The sequence below is a fragment of the Amyelois transitella genome, chromosome 10 (genome assembly GCF_032362555.1).
Source record: "Amyelois transitella isolate CPQ chromosome 10, ilAmyTran1.1, whole genome shotgun sequence".
In the NCBI taxonomy this organism is placed as follows: Eukaryota; Metazoa; Arthropoda; class Insecta; order Lepidoptera; family Pyralidae; genus Amyelois; species Amyelois transitella.
Window position 1 is genome coordinate 11717620 of NC_083513.1, and position 24627 is coordinate 11742246.

The 24627-nt window shown below is 34.2% G+C and overlaps 1 protein-coding gene across 3 annotated transcripts in view; it reads left to right on the forward strand.

Moving 5' to 3' along the window:
* Positions 1-5239: 5239 nt before the first annotated feature.
* The window catches only part of LOC106135408 (collagen alpha chain CG42342), a 186347-nt gene continuing 166959 nt past the window's right edge, over positions 5240-24627 (forward strand). For all 3 annotated transcript variants that reach the window (XM_060946003.1, XM_060946004.1, XM_060946002.1), the window contains exon 1: positions 5240-5905. In XM_060946003.1, coding sequence (XP_060801986.1) covers positions 5530-5905 — 376 coding nt within the window. In that variant the 5' untranslated portion in view covers positions 5240-5529. The remainder of the gene's footprint in view (positions 5906-24627) is intronic.

The following is a 24627-nucleotide window of genomic DNA, read 5'->3' on the forward strand; positions in this document are numbered from 1 at the left end:
GCAACAAACAAACTCGTGGCGCAAATTGAGCCACTTCCTCTGTTTTATGAATCGACGAGGGGCGGGGGCGAGAAGGGTTGCCTTTTTAAATCATTTTCATTAATTGTTCCAATCAGACCTACTTATATTTATAACACTGTAGTTTGTGAGTAGGTAAGTTTTCTAGACGATAACCTATTTAAGAAGGTACACGCATATAATTATGCTACTCCTAGTAACATTAAAAATTAAAAAAATAGTTAAGTTACTTAAATTTCGATATATATGCCGTGCGATTCTCGGCACCAATAAAAAATAAGAATAGGACTACTCCATCACGTTCCCGTAGATGTAGTAAAAGGCGACTAAGGGATAGGCTTGGGATTCTTCTTTTACGGAGATGGGCTTGTAACCTGTCACTATTCGAATTTCATTCTATTATTCAGCCAAACAGCTGAACGTGGCCCATATCTTTTCAAGACTTTTGGCTCTGTCTACTAAGCAAGAGATATATATAGACCTAACCTAACCTTTTATAATGACAACTACTACAAATAAAATATAAGTAGCAAATTTTTAATTTTCTGACTTATAATCATAAAGTTAAACACGCTTAATACTTTAATTCCCAAAATTATTCATTTTCTGTTCTTATTGTTAATATATAATTTTATTCCCCAAAGAATTCTCTGCCCCCTGACCAGTCCGGGCCCGGCTCCGGTCGTAAATCCGAAAAGTTGCAAAACTTCCGATTTACTGTCGCCGTTTACAGCCCCCGGTACAACTTTATATCGCGTTTCGCATAGATTTACGATATTAAAGTACAAAAAAAGTGACGAAAATTCAGCCAAGGAAATGTCGGACCAATAAGAGTACAGTAGGTTGTAAAGAATTAATTGTAAGCTAAGATGTGAGATTACATTTTCAACTTTTTAAGGTTGCAGAAATTCCGTTTAAACTATTAAATGAAATTGGGAAAAATATTGGGTTGTCATTCAATAAAACAACGAACATTTATTTTTAGTAGTACTTTTTGATTCATAACCAATATTTTGTAGAAACAACATGATGCTTACCCGTAAGTAGGAATTAAACATGCTAAAAAATTTTGGGACAAATCGAACGAAATTGGATTTCTTACCAAACATTTTAAAAACTACTTGGTATGCAGATAATACTGCAATTCCAAACCTAAAGTGAAAATCATCAAAAAATCACCCAAAGAAACTTGTTCACGCTCAGTAGCATTAACCCATCTCAGGCTAACAGGATCCGCTCCCAATTTGGCCAGGTTCAGCTTTTTGCGCACCCCGGGATGCTCGCCCACTGTTAATAAAATGCGCATTGCAACGCATCGGAATTCTGTAGCTCTTGCAATGCCGTGAGCCGGTTAGTGTAATGTTGCAGTTACTACTGCTGTGTAAAATTTTGTATAAAACTTCGTATGCATGGAATTGTTGGTTAAAAATCAGCTTCTGTTCATTTTTGAAATATTTAATCGTAATAAGTATATCAGTGTACCTGATTTCTTAAGATTACAGGCATCTAAACCGTTTGTATTTTAAAAATAACCCAGTATTTAAAATAATCATTACAAAAAATATATCATTGTTTCAAAAGATAGATATAAGAGATATTCTTAAGTGATTGGGTTTGAAATAACCCATAATAATGAATAAAAAATGTTGAATTTAAATTTAGAATTGTAATAAGTAAATATTACATATTAGTATTATAAATGTATAAATTATTTGTTTGTATTTTGTGTCCAAGCTGCAGACTCTAAATTGAATAAAAGAACTTGTAAAAAGAGCTTCCAATTTGGTAGCGTACTGTAATTCCGTGGCGCGCGGGAAGATCTTGACAACTAGACCTACATGATTTTTTTTTTATTGGTCCAAACGCTTTCTAAGCCTATTATTTACCTTGTCAAAAAAAAACAGCCAGATTGGTAGAATAATTGCGGAGATATTGCATTTGGTAGTATGTGGATAACTCGATAATTAGGGTTTTTTTCTTGACAAGACTATATATCAATTTTCGAATTCTCAGAATTTTTGCGAAAATTATTACAAGTTGTTTTATCAACTTACGATCTGAAAACAAATGAGGTTCCTAACCTGATATGTGAATTTGTTCCTTTAGAAATTGTACCTCCTTCCCCGATGTAAACTGATAAAACGAATTAATCGGTTATACTCGATTTATATCATACGTACGTTACTTAATATTTTGATTAATACATTTAAAATTTATTTATTTTTTTACATAGTAAATTGATATATTCAGATAATTAGTTAATCTAACGCAAGTATAATTGTTTTCTAGTTTGGTAGGTACATAACTTTGATCAATCTCACAATATTTTAATAAATATTGACTTTCGTACTAGTTGTTGTCCAAAGCTTCGCCTGCGTAAAAAGTAACTCACATCAGGCTCCATCGAATACAATAAAAAGGTTTTTACATTTGTAAGCATTTTTGTCACTAGCTTTTATTTTTAAGGAATATAAAAAAAGGAAAGATTTGGTTAAGAAAGCTGTGATTAGAAAGAAAAAAGAGTATAAAGAGGAATTTGATAAAAGGCTATCAGAAGACTTTCAGTCAAATCTAAAAGTATTCTGGAAATCCGTAAGGTCAGCCCGAGGAAAAACTATAACCAGAGAGCTGACTAGGATCCGATGCCAGGATGGTAGCGTTGTGAAAGGAGAAGAATGTGTGCTAAAGATATGGAAGGAATATTTTAAAAGTTTATTTGAAAAAAAAAGGACATAATAACGATTTCTGCTATAGCGAAGAAAAAGAGAATGAGATGAAAGGCCAAATTGAAATTTTCGAAATTGTGGAAGCACTTAAGAGTATGAAAGCGGCCAAGGCTGCTGGGTATGATAGTGTGGGTCGAGATGCTAAAAGCAGGAAAAGGCGTAGTAGCTAGTCAGTTGTCCTGCCTTTTCAATTTGTGTTGGAGAAGCGGCCGAGTACCTACCAAAAGATTGGTGTAAGGCTGTTATCGTACCACTTTACAAAGGAAAAGGGTCACAACTGGACTGCAAAAATTATCGTGGTATAAGCCTGCTTAGCGTCGTCGGCAAATTGTATGCTAAGGTATTGATTAATAGTCAGGAATGAAACTGATGATAAAATATGGGATGCTCAAGCGGGATTTCGAACGGGAATGGGATGTACTGATCAGGTCTTTTCTTTGCGGTGCATAGCCGAAAAGTTTTTGGCCAAGAGTCAAAAAGTCTATTGCACATTCGTAGATCTGGAAAAGGCCTATGACAGAGTTGTGAGGAATGAATTGTGGTCAGCACTTTCTATGCATGGGGTGAGCAGTCTCTCAATACGAGCACTAAAATCCTTATATGAGGATTCGAGTGCTTGTTTTAGGATAAACGGAGCGCACACTGAGTGGTTAAGATTGAGAAAGACGTTAGGCAAGGATGTGTTGCGTCACCGTGGCTGTTCCACCTATTTATGGATAGTTGTTTGACAGATTTGAAAGACTCTGAAAGTGGATTAAGGATGAATGAGTTACTCGTCAAATGTCTGCTCTATGCCGACGATCAGGTTATACTGGCGTCATCAGCAGAAGAGTTAGTGGAGATGGTAAACTGTATGCATGAAGCTTTAAAGGAGAAAGGAATGAAAGTGAACGTAAGTAAAACTAAAACACTGGTTTTTGATTTGGAGAAAGAAATGACAGCATATAATATTTTGATTCGAGGAGAAAAAGTTGAGCAAGTGAAAGAGTTTGTATATCTAGGATCAAAGTTTACATCAGATGGCAAGTGTGATAGTGATATTGAAAGGAGAGTGAACACGGGGAACATGGTAAATGGAGCTTTGCATGCCTTTATGAGCAGTCAGAAACTATCCAAAAAGGCTCGACTGGGTGTGCATGGCGTGTTGGTCCCGACATTAATGTATGGGAGTGAAAGTTGGGTATGGCAAAAGAAGCACGAAAGCAGAATAAATGCAGTGGAAATGAGAGCGTTAAGGAGTATGATGGGTGTGAAATTGAGTGACCGGATAAGGAACAGCGTGATAAGGGAATGTTGTGATGTGAAAGAAGATGTAGTTACAGGAATAGAAAAGGGTATGTTAAGATGGTTCGGTCATGTGGAGAGGATGAATTAAAGCAGGTGGACTAAGCAGATATACAAGGAGAGTGTGGAGGGAAAGGTCGGAGTGGGAAGACCTAAACGAACGTATCTTGATCAAATTAAGGACGTCCTGGTAAAGGGCCAGGTCAAAAGTACCCGAAACCGCCGAGCTTGCATGAAGAGAGTTATGAATGTGGATGAAGCGATGGAAGTATGCGGAGATCGTGGCAAATGGAAAGAGGTAGTCTATGCCTACCCCTCCGGGAAAGAGGCGTGATTTTATGTATGTACATATGTAGTAATAGAAATATGATGATAGTAATAGAAAATAATGTTCTGGGGGTACATTTTTAATAACAGCGGCCCAGTTTTCGCAAGCAAGTCAAGGTAGCAATGTATGCAGATGAAGTTGCTACCCATCCACCAAGGATTTTAATAACAGTTTTGGTTTAAAATTGTTGTTTACTACATAAAAGACGAAATATAATAGGTGAAAAACTTGATAACTCATCTTTACATTCTGGAAAATATATTGATAAGTGGATAAGTCACTTGATAAGTCGTCGGTACGCATATTGACATGTCGATTATTTCAAAAACTAAGAAAAATTATGCAAATTACTGTACGTTATTCGAATCATCGTAAAAAGTTTACCTTAGATAAAGTATAAGTTATAAATGTAACAAACATATGCATTTTCCAGAGGAAGCCAAAGTTTAAAATGGCCGCCCTGTAAAATTGCTTTTTTCAACATGTCAAATTCTTCCCGCGGGGCACGGAATTATTTCTATGCAAACAGTCTTTTAGATCTAGAATATTTTAAAGAAGAAGATAAAGTTAATTACAATGAAAATAATCTACGATTTAATTTTATGTAAATATGGTAAAATTTTACTTAAAGTATTCTAGTTCAAGAATATCAATGTTTTCCATTTAAAATGTAATTTTCGCCGAAGCATTACCAATTTTCGATTATTCTATCAAAGAAAAACGTGTTTCCTCAAACACATACAAATAAAACGAGTATCGCTAAACAACTCCCGAACGAAGAAGCCCCATATCAAAGTTAGGGCGCACGCTCTCCCATGCCCCGTGGCGCGAGGCAAGACTTGGGTCCCATTCTGTACACATTCAGTCACTGGCGAGACGCCGATCTGAGCGGGTGTGTGCGACGCCTTTTCTCCGCGACCTAACGTATTCCAACACGATAGCCGAACGACGCGATCTGTAAAAACTCGAAAAATTTTATCTTACCTTCATTTCAATTTAATTTACTTAATTTTAGTTGGTTTTCTTTTGTGTTTTCGTGTTGTGTTTCATTTTCACGGGTGAAAATATCATTTTTATTATGTGATGTATCACTGCCACATGGATCCAAAACAGCAATAAACAGGAAATCTGAAGATGATATTATTGACATTGTTGTTACTTTAGATTCTTAAGATGATTTTGAAAATGGGAGGGAAGTCGCCGCCGGCGAAGGCGGAGAAACCTAAAGAGGAGAAGAAAGAGCCTAAGAAGAAGCAAGAGAGATGTGACGACAGATGTCCAGCAGATCCGTGGACGTATTGCGTTGTGTTGTGGTGTGCGTGCGCGATGAGTCTGATCTCTAGCGGGTATAGCTTGTACAAACAGCAAGGGTTGCAAGATAGGTTGTTTTTGCTGGAAGAGCAGCACTTGGCGCTGAGGAGCGCAGTTCTGGAGCCTCAGCAGCCGCTGGTGGAGAGGTTGAGGAGAGAAGTGTTGTCGCGGCCGCCGCCGGACGTGTGGAGAGCGCGGAGGAGCATCAGGGATTATGGTGATTGCGGATGTCCACCAGGTATGTCTTTTCATTTTTTGTGAGAAATAGGTGTAGATAGATTTATTATAGGAGTAATTTATTGGTAATGCGTGAATCTAATAAATTTCAAGGGATTAAAGATGTGTCAAAAAAACTTTAGTTGATTTTCTGCAATAATTACCAGAATAGGTTTTTTTTTTAAATTAATGCCTTAGTATATAAAATGTGGTATGATTAGTTGTGATACGAGTAAATTAAGACTCAGGAAGATATATCAATTTTCTTGTTACTTCTAACTAGAATCCTAATTCCATCATTAAGCCATAGGAGCTGAACGTGGCCTTTTCAAAACTTTTGACTCTGTCTATGTGTATGCAGTAACAAGTTTATAAATTAAAACAAATCGTTGAATAAAGCACTAATTGTTAAAAACAAAATTCGATTATCAACTGACAATATTGTAGTCATTGTTCAATCCAAGCTGATTGACTTTTATCAATATTTACCACAGACTCAGCATTTCAACCGTTGCGTTACACTGTCTTTATTTCCTTAATTCAATCATGAATGTTTGATCGACACATTTCGTATTCGACGCGTTTGATGACATTATTGTTTATTATTCTTTGGTTATTAATGCTCGTGTTAAATTGCTCGCCAATTGCTATTCGCTGAAATAACAAAAGGTAATAAATAATGCACATATTTGAATTGTTCGCACATTGTCGCGCGACGGACAATTTGGAAATTTTGCCACGCAGCACATCGTATTTTTTCAATTGCAATCATTTCATTGGCTATTTTAATGAATGAGATAGCTTTGCCGACAGATAAAATTACATTTTCTTTCATTCCGTTAAAATTCCTTTGACAGCATCAAAGTAGTCGACTAATACGAGTTTAAATCAAAGTAGCCCCAGAGGCGGTCTCTAAAAAGCTATTAAATTTTTTCTCGCTCCGCCGCAATTCCAAGTTAATCCGGGGTTGAAAGCTGTCACTAACCCCATGGTTATCAGGCGGTGCTGATCGAAAAAATGATAAACGCCGGTGGTGCGAATACACTCTGAGGGTGACACTTTTATTTAAGGGTCTGAATGCGAGATGAAATAGCTAAATTTAGATCTGAAATTACTTGGATGACTTCTTAGAAAAATCACGTTTGTTTGATAATCTCTTTTTGTATTTAGAAACAAAGCTATTCCAGTAAATTAGGGGAAGTAACGTGGGAACTGTCCAATCAATGCCAATGGTTGTCGGAGGCGATAAAAGTGGCGTGTGCATATGACGGCACCCTCACTGTTTATTCGGATTATTGGAAACGCTCGTGTAGTTTCAGATGTTTAAAATAGACCTTGTGTTGTAGGGGCGAAGGATTTGCCGGTCGATTGGCCACCCATTGATAAGTGGACATTTAGCAATGGAACACGCTTTCAATAGTTGGGCTCTATTATGGCCGCCGCTTTTCACAGATTTGGGATAATTATGTTCATCGGCTCGTCAATGATATTGCGGCTTTGCACTGCTATTGCTAGTAATCGTCATGGTATTTGTGGGTTAATCCTTTACACAAAGCCAATACATACTTGTGATTTTAGTATAAATGTATGTAGTTGCTTCAATGGCTCAATAAAGTTAAAACTTTTGAATGACTATTATGATAGAAAGTTTTACAAAATTTCCACAACTGCTATTTATAGCTCCGTTTCTAATAAAGGACCAAAAACTATTGTAAGTACACAAACAATAACAGCAACATCTAGTATACGACAACATTACAAGCGGTTATACCATTGTAATTACAAGATAAACAGTTTCAAAAGACGTCAAGTTACCGTTACCAAACAAGGAAACAAAAGCGATATGTGGCATAGTTGGTTACAGCCCATTAGTCAAATTTGGCGTCCGTTCTCGATGTAATCAAGGGGTATTAATCATTATTAGGGACGTTAATCCCGATCGGGACCACACAGCGAGTAATGCTCTGATGATACTCCGAATTATGTTATTGTATCGGAATGATGTAACGCCACATTGTGTCATCTTATTTATAGCTACTTTCAGAATCATGGTGTCGATGTCATGATAAATTCACTTCACTCCATTTATAATCGCCACATTGCCTTTTCCAAAGACCGTCGGTTTACAAAGTTTTTCGTTCGGTCGGAAAAGGTTTTGATTCTACGAGTGTGTATGTATAATTAAAAAGTTTTATGCGTAAAATTATTGTTTTCTACTTTTTTCATGTTATAATGATATACGGATATCGCTTACTCTATTTATTAAATCATTTCCCATGGTGCCCCTCGGCTTTGTCATATGAAAAATTGTCATACAATTAACGAATATCTTTAAAAGGTACAATGCTAGTATGAATTTTAACAATATTACATTCGGTTCGAGAATAATTTCAAAAATTTTAAAGCTTTGACTCCACAGTATGAACGTAAGATTACTTTCTCGGTTCAAATGTGTAAAAGGTCAGTGGTAACAATGTTAGTGTTAGTTGTAATTTCAGGCTAACTCCAGCATCTTGTTTACAAAGTCTGTTTACCTCAGCCGTCTCTGTTTCGCCTTAATTTAGAATGTTTGCGCTCCAATCTGTTGTTCAAACCGAGCCGAACTATGATTAGGGGCTAAGTCAATATTACCTAGAAAGGTTTCTTCTTTTACTGCTTTGTTTTCGTTTAATAAGTCTCAAGTATGTTCGGCTATTTCTGCATTTTGTTTTCTAAATTAACTATTAGAACTTTTTAAATTAAACAAGCTTTGCGTAATTTGTTTAGTTCTGAAGCGGTAAAGATCCAATCTAAACGTAAAGTCATTGACGGCTATGAAAACAGTAGAAACGATTCTTATGTTTTGTAATCCTAAAGTCAAACTGGTACCATGCAGTCATCAAATCATTTGATTGATAAATATTCTAGTTAATATATTTTACCAAAAGCGGCTAAATAGATAGAGAATTGTGATATTAGGAAATACAGAGAGTCAATCAAGTCACTCACATAAAAATATTATTACATGATGGTCTTTCAAACAATTTAAGAAGAGCACGTATTAAACTTTTGTTTCACAGCTACATTCATAACAAAAGAAGAACGACAATGGGCATAGATAAACTTGAACTCCAAAATCTTGACAAACCGCGGGGCAAAAGGCTAGCGATACTTAAGACGATACCCCGAGCAAGTATTTGCGAAGTAAAATTATGTTTGCCGAAGGTTATACCAGGCCGTTATCTAACCGGGCACGCCGCCTGAACGCAAACAACTCGTTCAATCAGAACTATGAAGACAAACGAAATTCGCAAATTTGAGGAAACTTGCGAAATCTTGCGAGCGCTGGGCGCCGGCCAACTGGAGCAAACTCTAACATTCGATGGAGTAATGACACATTTCAAACTTTTTGTTTTCAAAAGTAAAAAGGATGTAAATAGAATCGAGTAAAGAGATAAAAATAAAGCTATGTAACCAAATTTATGTAAGCAATTTTACTCTTTATATAAACAATGCACATAAACGTCTCGTTTTAATGATAAAAAAGTTTATGCTAATGGTCCATGTGCTTAGACATATCATTTTTCATATAAAGAAAAGGCAAAATATGCACCATTATAAATAGTAAACTTAAAAGCTTACACGTAAGAAAAGCCGAGGACGGAAGTCAATAAGTTATATAATACAGTAATACTATTTAGTTATAAATGACAACACAAAACAATCATTTCAGAAACTAATTATTATAAAGGAAATAGAAAGTTTACTAGTATATTGATTAACAGTTACTGGCAAAACCAATTTAACTTGTAATTACTCCGAGAACAACCAACCTAAGTATTCATAGAATTCAATAATTTTCCCAACAAAATCCAACGAACAGCTTCGATAGTTATAAAAAGCTTTTAGCACAACTTTGTTAATAATGGGTATTAACGACCTTAGTTTGTTAGGTACCCATTAACTTTATTTGAAGGTCTCAGTCATATTACAATAACTTACTACCAATTTCGTTTAAGATATTTATTTTGTTCTGGTTTATGCTCAGAATTTAAGAATACAAAACCAATAATAACTTCTTATACCTTTAAATACACAAAAATAAATAAATAGCTATTGTTCAAACAATATTGTGTTCACATTTTCAATTCTAATCGATCAATCATGAGCCAATAGTTGACTGACGAGAATAAATTCTCACGGATCTACAGTAGTGTGTTTGTCAATTATCAATCTCACGGTTAAATCTCCAAAACTCAGCTCATCAGTTCTGTGTTTGCGCACCGTGTGTGAACTCCTAACAGGCTGGTAGACCCTCTAAATGTTTGCTCTTTCGGACCCCCATCTGCATACCCAAAGGAAATTAACGTCTATTGATCAAAGAAATACGGGCGAATCTGAAACACACTCCTAAATATTTAAGACAAATTGAGTAAATTGAGGCGTTTCGACGTCACATTCAAACAGATTTATTTTCTTTTCGTTTCATTTGCATTTCTTTGATCAGCGTCGTTTGCAGACAATTCGGAGACCTGTATTTGTTTTCAATTTGTCTGCTTTAAATATTTCAACGATTTATTTTATTTGCTAAAATTGCATTCTGACTTGAAAAGGAGAAGAATCACATTATGGTTATTAAGGATACAAATTGTTACAGTTATTAAGTTAATAAATGTCACAATTATTTTTCACAATCTAATTGTAAGCACATCACTATTGTCACACCACATAAAGCACAAAGGCATAGAATCAGTGATCCTGCTCGTGAAGATAGCCGGAACGTATCTCCGGATTTAGATACAAAAATAATCTAACGCCTATTAGGTAGTCGTCGAAGATACAAAATATTTAAACTAAGGAACACAGCTTATGTTTATAATTAAAAATTCAATGTTGGAAAAATTGAAACTACAACCAATTAAAAATAACATAAAAAAAAAATTAACCTAAATTCTATCATTAACCCAAATAGCTGAACGTGGCCTATCAGTTTTTTTAAGACTGTTGACTCTGTCTACCCCGCAAGGGATATAGACGTGATTATATGTGATATGTGATAAAAAAAAATAATCAAGACATAATGAATCCGGTTCAAAATTTGTTCTAAAGGTAAAATGTGAAAATGTTTAACTTCTTAATCTTCGATGTTTCGAATCGATAGTCGACGTTCTCGACTCGGGACGAGATGCTGACAGAACAAATGAAGGTTATTCATTAGGTTCGCGTGGAACCGCAGATCCCGGAGGAATCTACGCGCCGTTTGCTCCAAGTTATGCCGCTATGGATCACAGCCATGTGTAGGGGATGAGCTGAAGCGAATAATGTTTTTCAACAAACTGTAGATAGAACTATTCTCTTTGATAATTTCATCCGTCCTCAATTTATTTAGGTACTACATTTTAAACGAGTTTAAATATCATTTATTTATCACTTCGACGCATACAAAGCTAATAGTCCCAAGTATCAATAGAGATATATCATCTGTTTCTATCAACATACAGACATACATATAATCACGTCTATATTCCTTGCGGGTTAGACAGAGCCAACAGTCTTGAAAATACTGATAGGCCACGTCCAGCTGTTTGGCTTACTGATTGAATTGAGATTCATATAAAGTGACAGGTTGCTAGTCCGTCGCTTAAAAGAAGAAACCCAAGTTTATAAGCCTATCTCTTAGTCACCTTTTACGACATCCATGGGAAAGAGATGGAGTGGTCCTATTCTCTATTGGTACCGGGAAACACACGGCCACACAACATCAACAACAACACACAGAACCATCAAACCGGCATAAATGTCGAATTCAATATCACCCTTTTTTGATTAAAATCAATTTGAAGGTGGTCTCATGTGTTCGCAAGTTTCTCTTCCAACTTGTGCCACGTAAAGCCGCGGTGTCGAGCTAATTGATTCCGCGCCCGTGTCTCGAGGTAATGGGACCCGGGTTCTCAGACTCGCGGAATTTCTCCAGCCATTCGACAAATTACCACTAATTTCGTTGATTTAGATTTTGGGGATTAACATCCGTTATAATGAAAGATGTTTCGTCAAAGTTTAGGGTGAATAAATTATTAATAGCATGTATTTAATATTTCACATCTTAATGACGATTTTGATATAGCAGAACTAATGAATTAAAGTGAAAATTTTATATTTGTGTCGAGTATGATTTATCTATGCAAATTAAAAATACCGGTTCATTTAAATCTAAAATCTATATTTATTTTTAAAAGGAATAAATCATAAAAATATCAACATCTTCAAAACAATCCAGATTTATATAATTTGAATATGGTTCTCCACAAAGTGACTTGCCATAACATACAGGATGATATGCTTTTACCTGTTTTATATTAAGTGTATCACCCTGAACACAGGAAGCATCCTCCGACGCACTCACGCTTCATTCAACTTCATTCATCGTCACACAAGAATGCAAGTGCTGAATGCGATGACACGAGAAAACGTGTGCTCAAAATTGTCATCCAAGAAGTATAACAAACTATTCATTATAATTTCAAATCTATAGATGATTGCTTAATGATACAACACATGTTAATGCTATTCAATGCAATATGTCTGATAACGATAGTATTTGTATAGAAGTCAGTATTGTAAAAAGTAAACTATCTGCTTTTATCAAAGATATTGAAGAGATCTGTTAGAGTTCATCAAATAGCGGTTGGTAATTTATAGAGGTAAAGTTTATAGATCTACTTGGAGGTGTTTTTTAAGAAATGAGTTGTATTATGCCAACTTTTTATTTTATTCTTACATTCCGCGTCCTGACGTACGAAAAATAAAATGAACCACACCCAACTTTAGCTCTTGATAAACTCAATGTTAAACTTCTCTGTTCAATGATACCATCTACTTATGCAAAGCTATCTCATTCACATTTCACTGGATAAGTTGTGTTGTCACCCAGGGTTGAAGTCAAGGCGTCTATAATTAAAGCAATACCCTTCATCAAAGCATTTCATTAAGACAATCCAAAGCTGTTCTCTCGCGACCAAACCGTTATTATACTGTCATCACGCCATTATGATCCGATGCGATCCTTTCAATGGCTCCAATAAATCCGTCAACACCAAGCAATCACAAAATAAACAAGACAGTTCCTAGCGATTTCCATTCATGTTTGATTACCTTTAGAGGCAACTAAAAAAGAAATAGTTGGATTATATGCAAATCTTTTAATTATTTTCAGATTCACTGATTTATATCTTAAGTAAATATGTACGCTGCTCTGATTTGCATAATATAATATAATCTAAATGCTAATGTTGAATATCTAGATCTAGCAGTTTAAACTGTGCATTGACATTTCAGTTGCCTCTTTAAATTGAGACTAGAGAAAATAACTTGGAAGTTCAAGATTTATGCTGACAGCTGAATTAAACTTGCCTGCTTTTTTTTATTTTTTTAACTATGACTCCCTAAAGACATCTTTTCATCAGATTATTTAAGAAATTTCTATTATTTGCACTCGTCTTCATTGTAATATTATTAACTATGTATTGTTTTAACAAGTATTTACTAAACCAAATAAGATACTTCTCCAATAAGCAATGGTTCAAAAACCAATTAAAACGACCAAGATAATTATTAATATTCTCAACAATCGTGCTTCCATTTGCAACCAATTCACTTAAGAGCATTATACTTTCATCAGAGCATTAACATCTGATCTTGCCTCCATAGTAAACGTATCAACGGTTGGAAAATAAACTCCACTCTTAAGTGCCAGTTCTCGAGAAGTGCACTCCTCTTATAACCGAGTTTTATGAAAATGCATTGCAACTGTTTGTCTCTTAGAACTCTTCTGTTTTCTTTTTTTTTTTTTAGATAGAAATGTAAAAAGTCGTTTTTATGAGAGTTGTCAAAAATATTTAAAAATTTGCTACATATTTAAACACAATCAAAAAGTAATTGAGATGTCATTGAATAATTAAAGTAGACGTAAAAAATTAAGGAAATATCTTATTGTTACAGTGCAATTTGAAAATCATTAGACGCTCCAAAAAGTAGATGGTATTATTACCAGAAAGAATTTTTCTATAAGGAAAGATATATTTAATAATCACGACTTTATTCCTTACTAGGTGGACAGAGCCAACAGTATCGAAAAGACAAATGCCACATTGCGCAGTACCTATTTATTTACATTATTGTATGATAATAATTAATACATAAAAATTATGAATCAATAGTCGAGTTGAATAAAAATAAATTGAAGTATTGTCCCTAATTCATAAAACTGCATGGTCACAACGGGACTACACTTAAGGGAGTGTTGACTCAATCAATTTCCGTGGTTTTACAGTTCTGATTGAGAGCTCATCGGAGCGGTATGTTAATTAAGGAATGCTCCGCGTGGGCCGTGGGTTCGAAACCCGGGGGTAATCCGTGATCTATTAATTTGTGGTCATATCTACGAGAGGTGCCCAGTTAATGCATTTTATTGCTTTCTTTTATAATTTTATCTTAGCGTAGCTATTACAAACATAGAACAACCTTACAATGCATGAATTTAACAAGAGTATATTAAATGATAAATTGTCATTATTCTTGTGAAGATCTTCATAATCTTAATTGATTTGTTAATTAAAATAAAGTAAACATCTGCGATGGGTAAACCAGACTGTAAAAAAAATTGTCTCATATAGCCAATAAATATCGCAAATTCTATGTTAATCTTAGTCTATCTTAAATAAAAATGCTTCTTTTGTGTATTACTCACTTACTATTACTAAATTACTGTTTGTAATGAGCGCGCTCTATAGACGGTTGTTTTAAAATATATTCCCGATACAATCAGTAGCTGTTCAAAAACAGTATATAAATCGTTGGTTTGTTAGATATTTGATATGATATAGGAATTTGATGAATTTAAAGATAATGAAATTGATCTCAGTAGACGTCCCTAAAAATTTGAATGCGATACAACTATTTCAATAAATAAAATATCACATTTTAAGATCTTTGTTTATGCAGTAGTCATAATATTGATATCTCTATTTAGAATCAATAGATAGTAGAGTTTTAGACAGAGTATTTTTATTTATTGAGCTTTATAGCTTTAGATGCTTTGAAAATTATTTCCGAATCATTCTTTTAAGATAATAATTTCAATCTCTAAACGCCACAGTAATTCCATAGTCTTGTCTAAATCCGCATAAAAATGAATTCTTTCAATTTATTCCCGACAAATTACTCTGGCATTGGGTTGGAAAATAGCTGAGTGGGGCAAAATCGCTGAGTTGAAGACAGCTTACCGCGGAGCAAACCGAGACGACTCGTCAGCTTATTATTGTCGGAATGGCCAATCTAAAATTATTATTATTGTATACTAGAAACACTAAGGAAATACTAGTTTTAATGTTATTTTCCGTATATTCGTTCTTTTTTTAAAGAATAAAAAAACATAGTTGTCAATGTTTCACAAAACAGGAAAAAAATAACAAAGAGTGAGTTGAACATACTTTTGCGAGGTTCTTATTGGCCGACCAAAATACTGTTAAGTCTCTGAATTATACCAAGAATACAGCTACTTTGTATGATTGTAATAAAATAATTGTGTCTTCGTTCAAATATAAACAGAATGTCTGCTGCTATCACTTAACAGCATTTAACTTTATAACAACAACATAACTCATGAGAGTTTCCCAAGCCGTCCACTGAGTCCGTCAACACTGCAGACTCGACACATAAATATCGAACACATCTGTTCGTCTCAAACAAGTCTAATAAACTTGGGATTCTTCTTATAAGAGATTTGCTTACATACATACATACATAAAATCACGCCTCTTTCCCGGAGGGGTAGGCAGAGACTACCTCTTTTCACTTGCCGCGATCTCTGCATACTTCCTTCGCTTCGTCCACATTCTTAACTCTCTTCATGCGAGCTCGGCGGTTTCGGGTATTTTTGATCTGACCCTTTACCAGGACATCCTTAATTTGATCAAGATACGTTTGCTTTGCTTACACTCTGTTACTATTTGAATCTCAAAGCCAGAAAGCTGAACGTGGTCTTTCAGTTTTTTCAAGAGTGCTCTGTCTACCACGCGTTATAGTATTACCACTTACTTTTTTTTTATATTTATGTACATCAAGGAAAAAATACAATAAGCACTTAAGACTAAGGAGAAATTTAGTACAAGGGCACTTCATTTTTTAGGAAAATCTTTCAGAAAGCCCACGACATTATACGTAGGTATCAACAAAGACCAATTAAAAAATTCTCCGAGCCAATTCTGAGGAACAAACTAAACTCTCTAAGTTACTCCAGCCTTGGAGCCAAGTTTTGGCATGTTAAAGGTCATTTAAAAATGTTCTACTAAGTCCCTTTTATCAAGAAAACTTGGGCGATTTTGTTAAATTTATGCCAGGAAGGTTTTTGTACTAATTACGTACCTATATAAATTCACCAATAGAATTAGGTACCTCCGTATGTATATTTTAATTTTATACTGTATCTCTATCTACATATAAGTATATATCTAGTAATAATTCAAAAGTGCTTTAAAATGAATAATAAATGTGATTAAAAATTATGATTGAATTCTGTAAAAAAAATTGTAGAAGAATTAAATATTTTATATAATTAAATAGCTTCCTCTTTTAATTTTAGTAAAAGATCTTGCTCCTGAATTCATGTAACTTTCATCACACCCACTCTTAGTATAAGTGGTATTATCAACTGTCAATAGTAAGTCTTGGTAAGATGAGTCTTGTCAGACTTATTTTATATATAATTAACGACTTAGTATTTCTAGACAAGGTAATATTAAAGTTCATCAAGTTTAAATCGGTTGTGTCTGCGGTTTTGTATCACCAAGTTATAACTTACAGTTCCCACAGATCATTAGAACCGTATAAACTATAATTACAAAGAAAACGCTCAGAAACAATAAACAAATAAAGCCCTCATTGTACTTCACATTGACAGTAGTAATGAAACACAAACAAGGGCTCACACCCTTTCGAAGGGGTCGCCATTTCGTGAATTGAAGAATGAAATTGATGCACATTTAACAACAATACGAGTAAAGTTTCAACTTTTGGTGTTCCATGCGCATTTAGTTTAATTGAAATAAATATAAATAAATATATACGGGACAAATTACACTGATTGAATTAGCCTCGAAGTAAGTTCGAGACTTGTGTTACGAGATACTAACTCAACGATACTATATTTTATAATAAATACTTATATAGATAAACATCCAAGACCCAGGCCAATCAGAAAAAGTTCTTTTCTCATCATGCCCTGTTCGATATTACCACTGTGGTCAGATTCACATGATAGAATAGAGTTTTAAACTCAAACATAGAGGGTTAACAAAGACAATAGTCACAAAACTCGAACTATTAATTTATCTGGATGACTTAGTGATGCAATGTAGATTAAGACGGAGACCGTAAGCTACCGTGAGTTACTTACGGTCAAATACGTAAAATTCATTTTTATAAATATCCCATGATTTACTCGGACAATTTGTTCGAAAAGAGAAGCTGCAGGCAAACTGTATAAAATTGTGTTCATTTGAAAAATCTTAAAAACAGATCTTTGTGCCCCTTAATTATTTTTTAAGTGTATGCTATTTTATTGGCCGTGCCTAAGAGTCTTACACGTATATTTAGATATACCTAGTCATAAGTATTTTTAATCTGTATCTAATATTTAGACTCCTGAGGTCGACATCCCCGGACAAAGCCGAGTGGAGCATTGTCCTGGACAAACGTCATGAATGCGCAGGTTGGGCCGATATCGCCAATTTGTGGGCCAGGCTGATTGAATACTGAATCGGTTACTGAACCGTATCGATTTTAAGGCCCATTGTCATTATTATTAGATATTTCAAGTATTTTTTGTGAAAATCTTTTTTACCCTCCGGGAAAAAGGCGTGATTTTATGTATGTATGTTAAACACCTTAGGAGAGATAGATAATAACTAATAAACACAAGATTGTAATTGGATGGCTTGGTGGTGAAGTCAGATTTATAAACTAGATCAATTATTCAAAGACAAGATTTAAAGATCCAGTGGTAGACTGTTAGATAATGATATAAGCAGTAAGTCCGCCTATTGTATATAATCCTTAAATAAATTAAAATTAAAGATAGTTAACAAAATAGAGAGAAGTTGAAAGCCTATCGCTTTAAAAAAAGAATTCCAAGTTTTTAGACTATTAATTAATTTAAAAAAAAGTTATTCATGTGCAGCTATGTTTTTCCTTCGTATATGCCAGCATGGCAGCACCAATTCTCCTTGAATACAGCGGTGACCTAGACTTCATTTTCTAATATATACTAGATAGGGCAGATAAGCTAGTCTTCATCTAGACATAACTCATAATTGTAAGTTTGATTGAGACCCGCCTATCCTGAGATTATCTCGCAATGACATGGAAAGTCTATCTAGTCTAAGATTAGATTCAGAAAAATTGGCAGTATCAGATTCTTGTAGGAGTAATAAGAGAAAATGTAGCGAAATTATATTTCAATGTACAAATGGTAAATCAGAAGATGTCCCAAATTATGAATTAAAGGTTTATCTATAGGTACTAAGTATTAAAGTAATATTAGAGTAAAAGTAAAATTTGTTGTTTTAGTTATTTGTTTGTAAGGGCCAATCTTCGGATATACTGAACCAACCATGATTTTCTTTCACTCTTTAAAGATACCTTATTGGCTGGTGTTATAGGCTACTCGTATTTACGATATATGCCAATGTACTACTAGGTATTATTAAAACAGAGTTTTTATCAGTTGACCCGAGCATTATAGAGTATTTTTCTATGACTTACATTCTTGCTAATAATATTTACATAGATAAAAAAGATGATCGTTCTAATTAAGATTCCGTTCCTGAAGATCACGAACATTCAGTGACAATTAAGCTACAGTTATTAACTGGCTTCCTATTTCATTATATCTCCGAAATAATCCCGTCGCGATAGTGCGCCGAAACAAAAGGAGATTTATTCACCATGCACCATTCAGATAGTCAAACAATGCGTGATTTTATCCGGGAATCTATGTTTTCCTCTTGTAACTTTTATAGTAGCTCTTGTATTTATTACAAATATAACTAATACATTTTGAAAAAAAATTGGTATTCCAAATTTTTCCTCAGTGAGCAACTTACCGTTACATTTGTTATTCTTTATTTTATTCTTATTAAATTTTCTTTGATATAATCTTATTACATACCTACATACATACGTACATATATATAATTACACCTCTTCTAAAGAGAGATAGGCTGGGACTCAATCTCTTTACTTTTGCATACTTCTTGATTTATCCACATTCATCATTCTCCTCATGCTAGCTCGTTAGTTAGGCCTGAACTAATTTCTCGTCAAAAAATGGATAATTTACGCACATCTTCGAGTACCCTAGTTTCACTAACATTTATAAAGTTTTAACAACCTTATTGTAGTGTATATTTATTTTAGGAATCCTCGGGCGCAATGAGCATACATTGCCGTTTGTCATGAGCCCGGGGCAGTTAACGCGATAGGAACCCCGCATTGAATGAAGTGCTCTTATCTGTAATACACTCTACTATTATTTTAGGCGTCACGACGGCATACAAATTAGGACCTTCCTCATTTGTGTCGTTTTGTTGGATGAATTTATTTTATGTGGCTGTGTGAGTAACGTGAAATTGCTCATTTGTTTATTTGAAGTAAATAAATATGTGTACAGCTTTCATAGCGGATCATATTTTCAATTAATCTACTTGAGACCTCATCTGCCTTAGACAGAATAGTAATAATGATAGTAGTAATGAAAGAAAAAAAAATGAAAAAAATATCGATATAAAACTTTACTCTTCTAAAACTTTTTAAATAATTTTCTAGTTTTTAATATTAAAAGTACCTATTACATGTCCATGAAAATAAAAGAGGTAAGAGGTAAAAAATTCTTTACAAAAAAAAAAGCTCCTATCTCATCTCAAACTTAAAGTTATAAATAGAAACGAAACTCTTACAGATCGCAGCGATCCGAAGATAATAGAAAACATAATTTCGCGCCGACCTTCAGTAACTCAGCGGAATGGGCCAATTTGTAATATTTCTAGACCATAGACTACTACTCCTATAACCTAGAGACATCATTGATAAAAAAATGTTTTGTCAAAATGGGAAGTACTTGTTCGAGATTACAGATTATCGGTTAACAAATCAAACATTCCCGAATCATTATGATTACTAGTGTCCCCTGTGAATTTGGCAGCATCTTAGTCATGCCTGATGTATGATTTTTCTACATTGATAAAGTAATTGTTATAAAAACTTATATTGCCTTTATACATATATATATTTTTTACTTTTGTTACAACCAGAGATTTTTTGCGACATTTTAAAATAGCCGCTCAGAATTGAATTTTATCTGCTGACGTTTATATTTGCGTCTATCTATCTTTGCGTGATAGTAAAAAAATTCGCTGCTTAATTTAAGTTCCAAAAAACCTCTTACATCGAACTCTAAAACATGAGAATAATTTAAAAATAAGTACAAAATTTTTAGTTGCACTTTTATTAAACATTTCTTATGTTTAATCTGTTCAATACTAAAAGTCTATGTTCGCCAAACAATGCGCGACTGGCCAAAGTTAATAACAGACAGAAACAAAAACAAAGTGACGACGCGCGCGCCATCTGCCGGCACAAATGTCGCGACTCCTAACGAGCTTTTAACACTATTAAAATGGAAAACGATATCTTAATTTGATTCAGTCTTGATGGCTTCGAAATGATTTCCAGGGGCGTGTATACTGATAGCTTTGACCCTTTTGGCCCTTATGTCAGGACAAGTTGTTATAATAGTGTAACATCTGGCGGTGTATTTTCAACAGATTTTTGTAATTTTTTAAACGAGTAACAAAAGTCGCTGTTGTAAGCAGCCATTGAAACTTTATAGATTAGTTTTACGACAATTTTTTGCAGTTTAATTTTGTTCTTTCTAAGTAATTACAAGTGTTCATATAATGAAATGAATATTAATGAACTGACTTCTTTTGTCATTAAAGTGGTTTAATTTAAGTTAAATAATAAGTTTCGGGTTTAATTAATACATACGCCTATAAAATAACATTACCTACATCAGGCATTTTTCCAGATTTATTTATATTCCCTATCAAATCAATTTATTTTATTTAATAATAATTTCTTTTCGGTTTTACTTATTCCGTGAAAATTACATTCTAAACCAGAAAATTATTTTGCATTTGTAAAGGACACTCGATACTACATTTTCAACTAGAAAATGTAACAATTTAATTGTTTAACTCTAGCATTGCATACCTAGGGACTATAAAAATGATTCACAACTACCCGCAAACAATGGCCGAATCCGAAAGCCGTGAATAGCCCGCTTTAGTGGGAATTAGTGTTGCTGCTCGATAATCAACTATCGATAGTGGTTTCATAGACTATCGATAGTTTATAAAATATCAAATCGACTTGTCATTTAAAGTCGCGAAGTTTGAGTGAATTTACTTCTTGTTTAAATTTGAACCCCCAGTTTTTCTAATTATTTGGAACGAGATTCAAATAAAGATTTCCCTTTTCAATGTGCGACACGATTTGTCAGATTTTGTTAAGGTATTTACCTATCGAAAGTGTTAATCATCTCGTCAGTAGGTACGTTTCAATCCTATCGATAATAAAGCTCCACAAAAACTATCGATACTAACCAAAACATATCAGCAGTATTGCTTATGTGGCGTGCCGTTTGAATTAAGAAAACGAAGAACGATATCTGCGTGCGCAAGACGCCGCTTCAGAGAACATCGCCGAGCCGATCCCTTACTCTACATATAGCTCTTGTTCATATCGCATATTGTCGCGTTTCTATATTAAACATTTATTTATATTTTCAGTTTCATTTTGTTAGAAGGTTGTGAAAGTAAACTTAAATTCGAGGAATCACAGGCCTTCTACACTTCTTTCGATTAAAACTATCGATAGTTAGACGTATCTTGATCAAATTAAGGACGTCCTGGTAAAGGGTCAGGTCAAAAGTACCCGAAACCGCCGAGCTTGTATGAAGAGAGTTATGAATGTGGACGAAGCGAAAGAAGTATGCAGAGATCGTGGCAAGTGGAAAGAGGTAGTCTCTGCCTACCCCTCCGGGAAAGAGGCGTGATTTTATGTATGTATGTATGTATAGTTAGACAACACTAGTGGTAATCCAACAGTAAGAAGTGAAGTCGCTTGGCCAGAGTGGGCATGTTGCCCAACAATGGGACGCGTGGGCGGCCATTGTCGAGCCAGAGTTATGTGTGGATGATACTGAGTCTTGGTATTCGAAACTTTTACTGCAAAACTTAAGAACATCCTAATGTTTTTTAGTTTTGTACAATTACCTTTTTATTGTATTCAAGTTCTGAACGTTTGTAGTTTTGTAGAGTCACCTTTTTGCGTTCAAATTAAGAATTATTATGACTTTAACGAGTAGTTACATGAAGAGACGATGAATGAAGTATGTAAGGGTTGTGGAAAGACTTCGATGTCAATGTTAAAGTCAATCAAGTTAAAGCTTATAATAACACATACACATACACATGGTCACGTCTACATCCTACAAAAGTCTTGAAAAGACTAAATGGCCACGTTCAGCTATTTGGCTTAACGATAGAATTGAGATTCAACTTGTGACAGGTTGCTAGCCCATCGCCTAAAATAGAATCCCAAGTTTGTTAGCCTATCCCTTAGTCGCCTTTTACTACATCCATGGGAAAGAGATGGAGTGGTCCTATTCTTTTTTGTATTGGTGCCGGGAACCACACGGCAGCTTATAATAAAATTGGGATTATATGTATGTATGTAGTATCTGAAGTTTATAAAAGAATATGTCTAAGGACCAACTGTAGAATGAAATGGAACGTAAAGTTTCATCACTTAATAGACTAAGGTCCCTCAGGTCATCCTCGTGGGTGGCTCTTTTTTCTGATTATCCACGGATTTGATGATGCAAGAACACGGAACGGGAAAGCCACACGTCATTTGACGCGCGCGACAAATCGTTTCGACACGCGACAAAATTGAGCGTTTTTAATGAAAACATCTTCTTATCTAATAAATAAAGTCGCAGTGTGTTAACTTAATTTTTTGTATCAAAGCAAACTATGTATAATACATTTATGGAAAAGATTATGTGAATGAAATTTATTTAGTAATCTTGTTTCAAGAATTTTGGCATTAAACCAGAATTGTGTGTTTTCATAACTGCTTACCTATTGAAATTTTGCCATTAATAAACTCGTGCTGCATTATCTAGCAATAAGATTTATCGGACCTAAAATTTATTAAACCAATTAATTTTGAAAAAAAAAATAGTTATAATTTCAGACATGTGTAAAAATATTGTAAAAAAAAAATAAAACATGGACAAATTAACAAAACTTTTCAGGCAGAGCATGTCAATTTGTGAATGTCTCTTGTAAGTTCGTATGTCGAATCGTTTAGACACGGGGTCGTTTTTTGGTGTTTTTGTTTGACTGTGTAGATATTGTTATAATTTTACGCGTTGATTTTGTAAATAATTTTGTCTTAGTTCCGAGTAAGCCAGAAATAGCTGTATACAAAATTTTCCGCGAAATCTTGTATTTTTCCAATGTAACGTTTCAATATTCGTTAGCATGAATATTATTTAATTTTACTGACTACAAATTACCAACTGGATGAAGATAATAAAGACACATGAGTCTAATTAAAATCGTTAAACTCATGTTAGTAACGAGTTATTAAGTTACGAATGGATATTAATCTCGATTCTTCTCGCCTCCTTATTTTGAATAGGGTCGTAATATAACAAAGGGTCCCATGAAGTAATTATTTTACCCGCGAATGCATCCGCGTGGATTTTTGACATAGTAGGGAGAGCATACTATGTCATAATTTCGCCTGAACTAATATTGATAGATAAAACCCATCTAAGTAGAGAATGACAATTTTATTAATTTACTCAGTTTAAATTTCTTTTTTTTTCATATAAAAACTAATATGAGTACCAATTTTGCATGTCCTGTGAAATATATACAATGACGCAAGTGTGTCCAAATTTGATGAATATGAAATGTTGATTACACAAATGTCGGCGGTCGTCAAGTTAATGTCAAAATTAAACGTTTTTTGTTTGACTGTACCACGACTGCGCTACGGACGGACAGGCAGTGGGCGAAGTGAGTGATAGCAACGAACAAACTGGATATTTAATTAGTTTTGTTTAAAACACGTGATTGGGTAATATCTCTTTGCGAAATAAAAACTATTTTTTGTTTTAATTATATAAATTTGACTGTTCAAATTTATCTGAACAGTTTCCTTAGTCCAATAGAGCCTAGGCCTAAAGAGACAAATTCAAACACTGTTTAGAATTTTAGATACATCGATCATCAGTAAACGTCTATCAAACATGCAAAAATCTGTCTGTATATCTGAAATTATATTCACGGCTTATTAATGAAATTACGTTATAATTTTTTTCTTACTCTTTTAGAAAATTTTATATAAATGGAAAAAACAGTAATTTCAGTTTAACGCAAGAACTAGTTGTCGATAAATTTGTTTCTCGTTTATGTCCTAATGAAGTTATTTTACTTATGTTTTGTTCAATAGTTATTCATTAAGGTTCGTTAGTTCAGTTTCAGTCTACACTACAACAGTATTTATGATCGGAGCCTCGGGCCTTCGAGGAATGTCCACAGCTTTCAAACGCCTAGCTCCGATTCTAGGTAA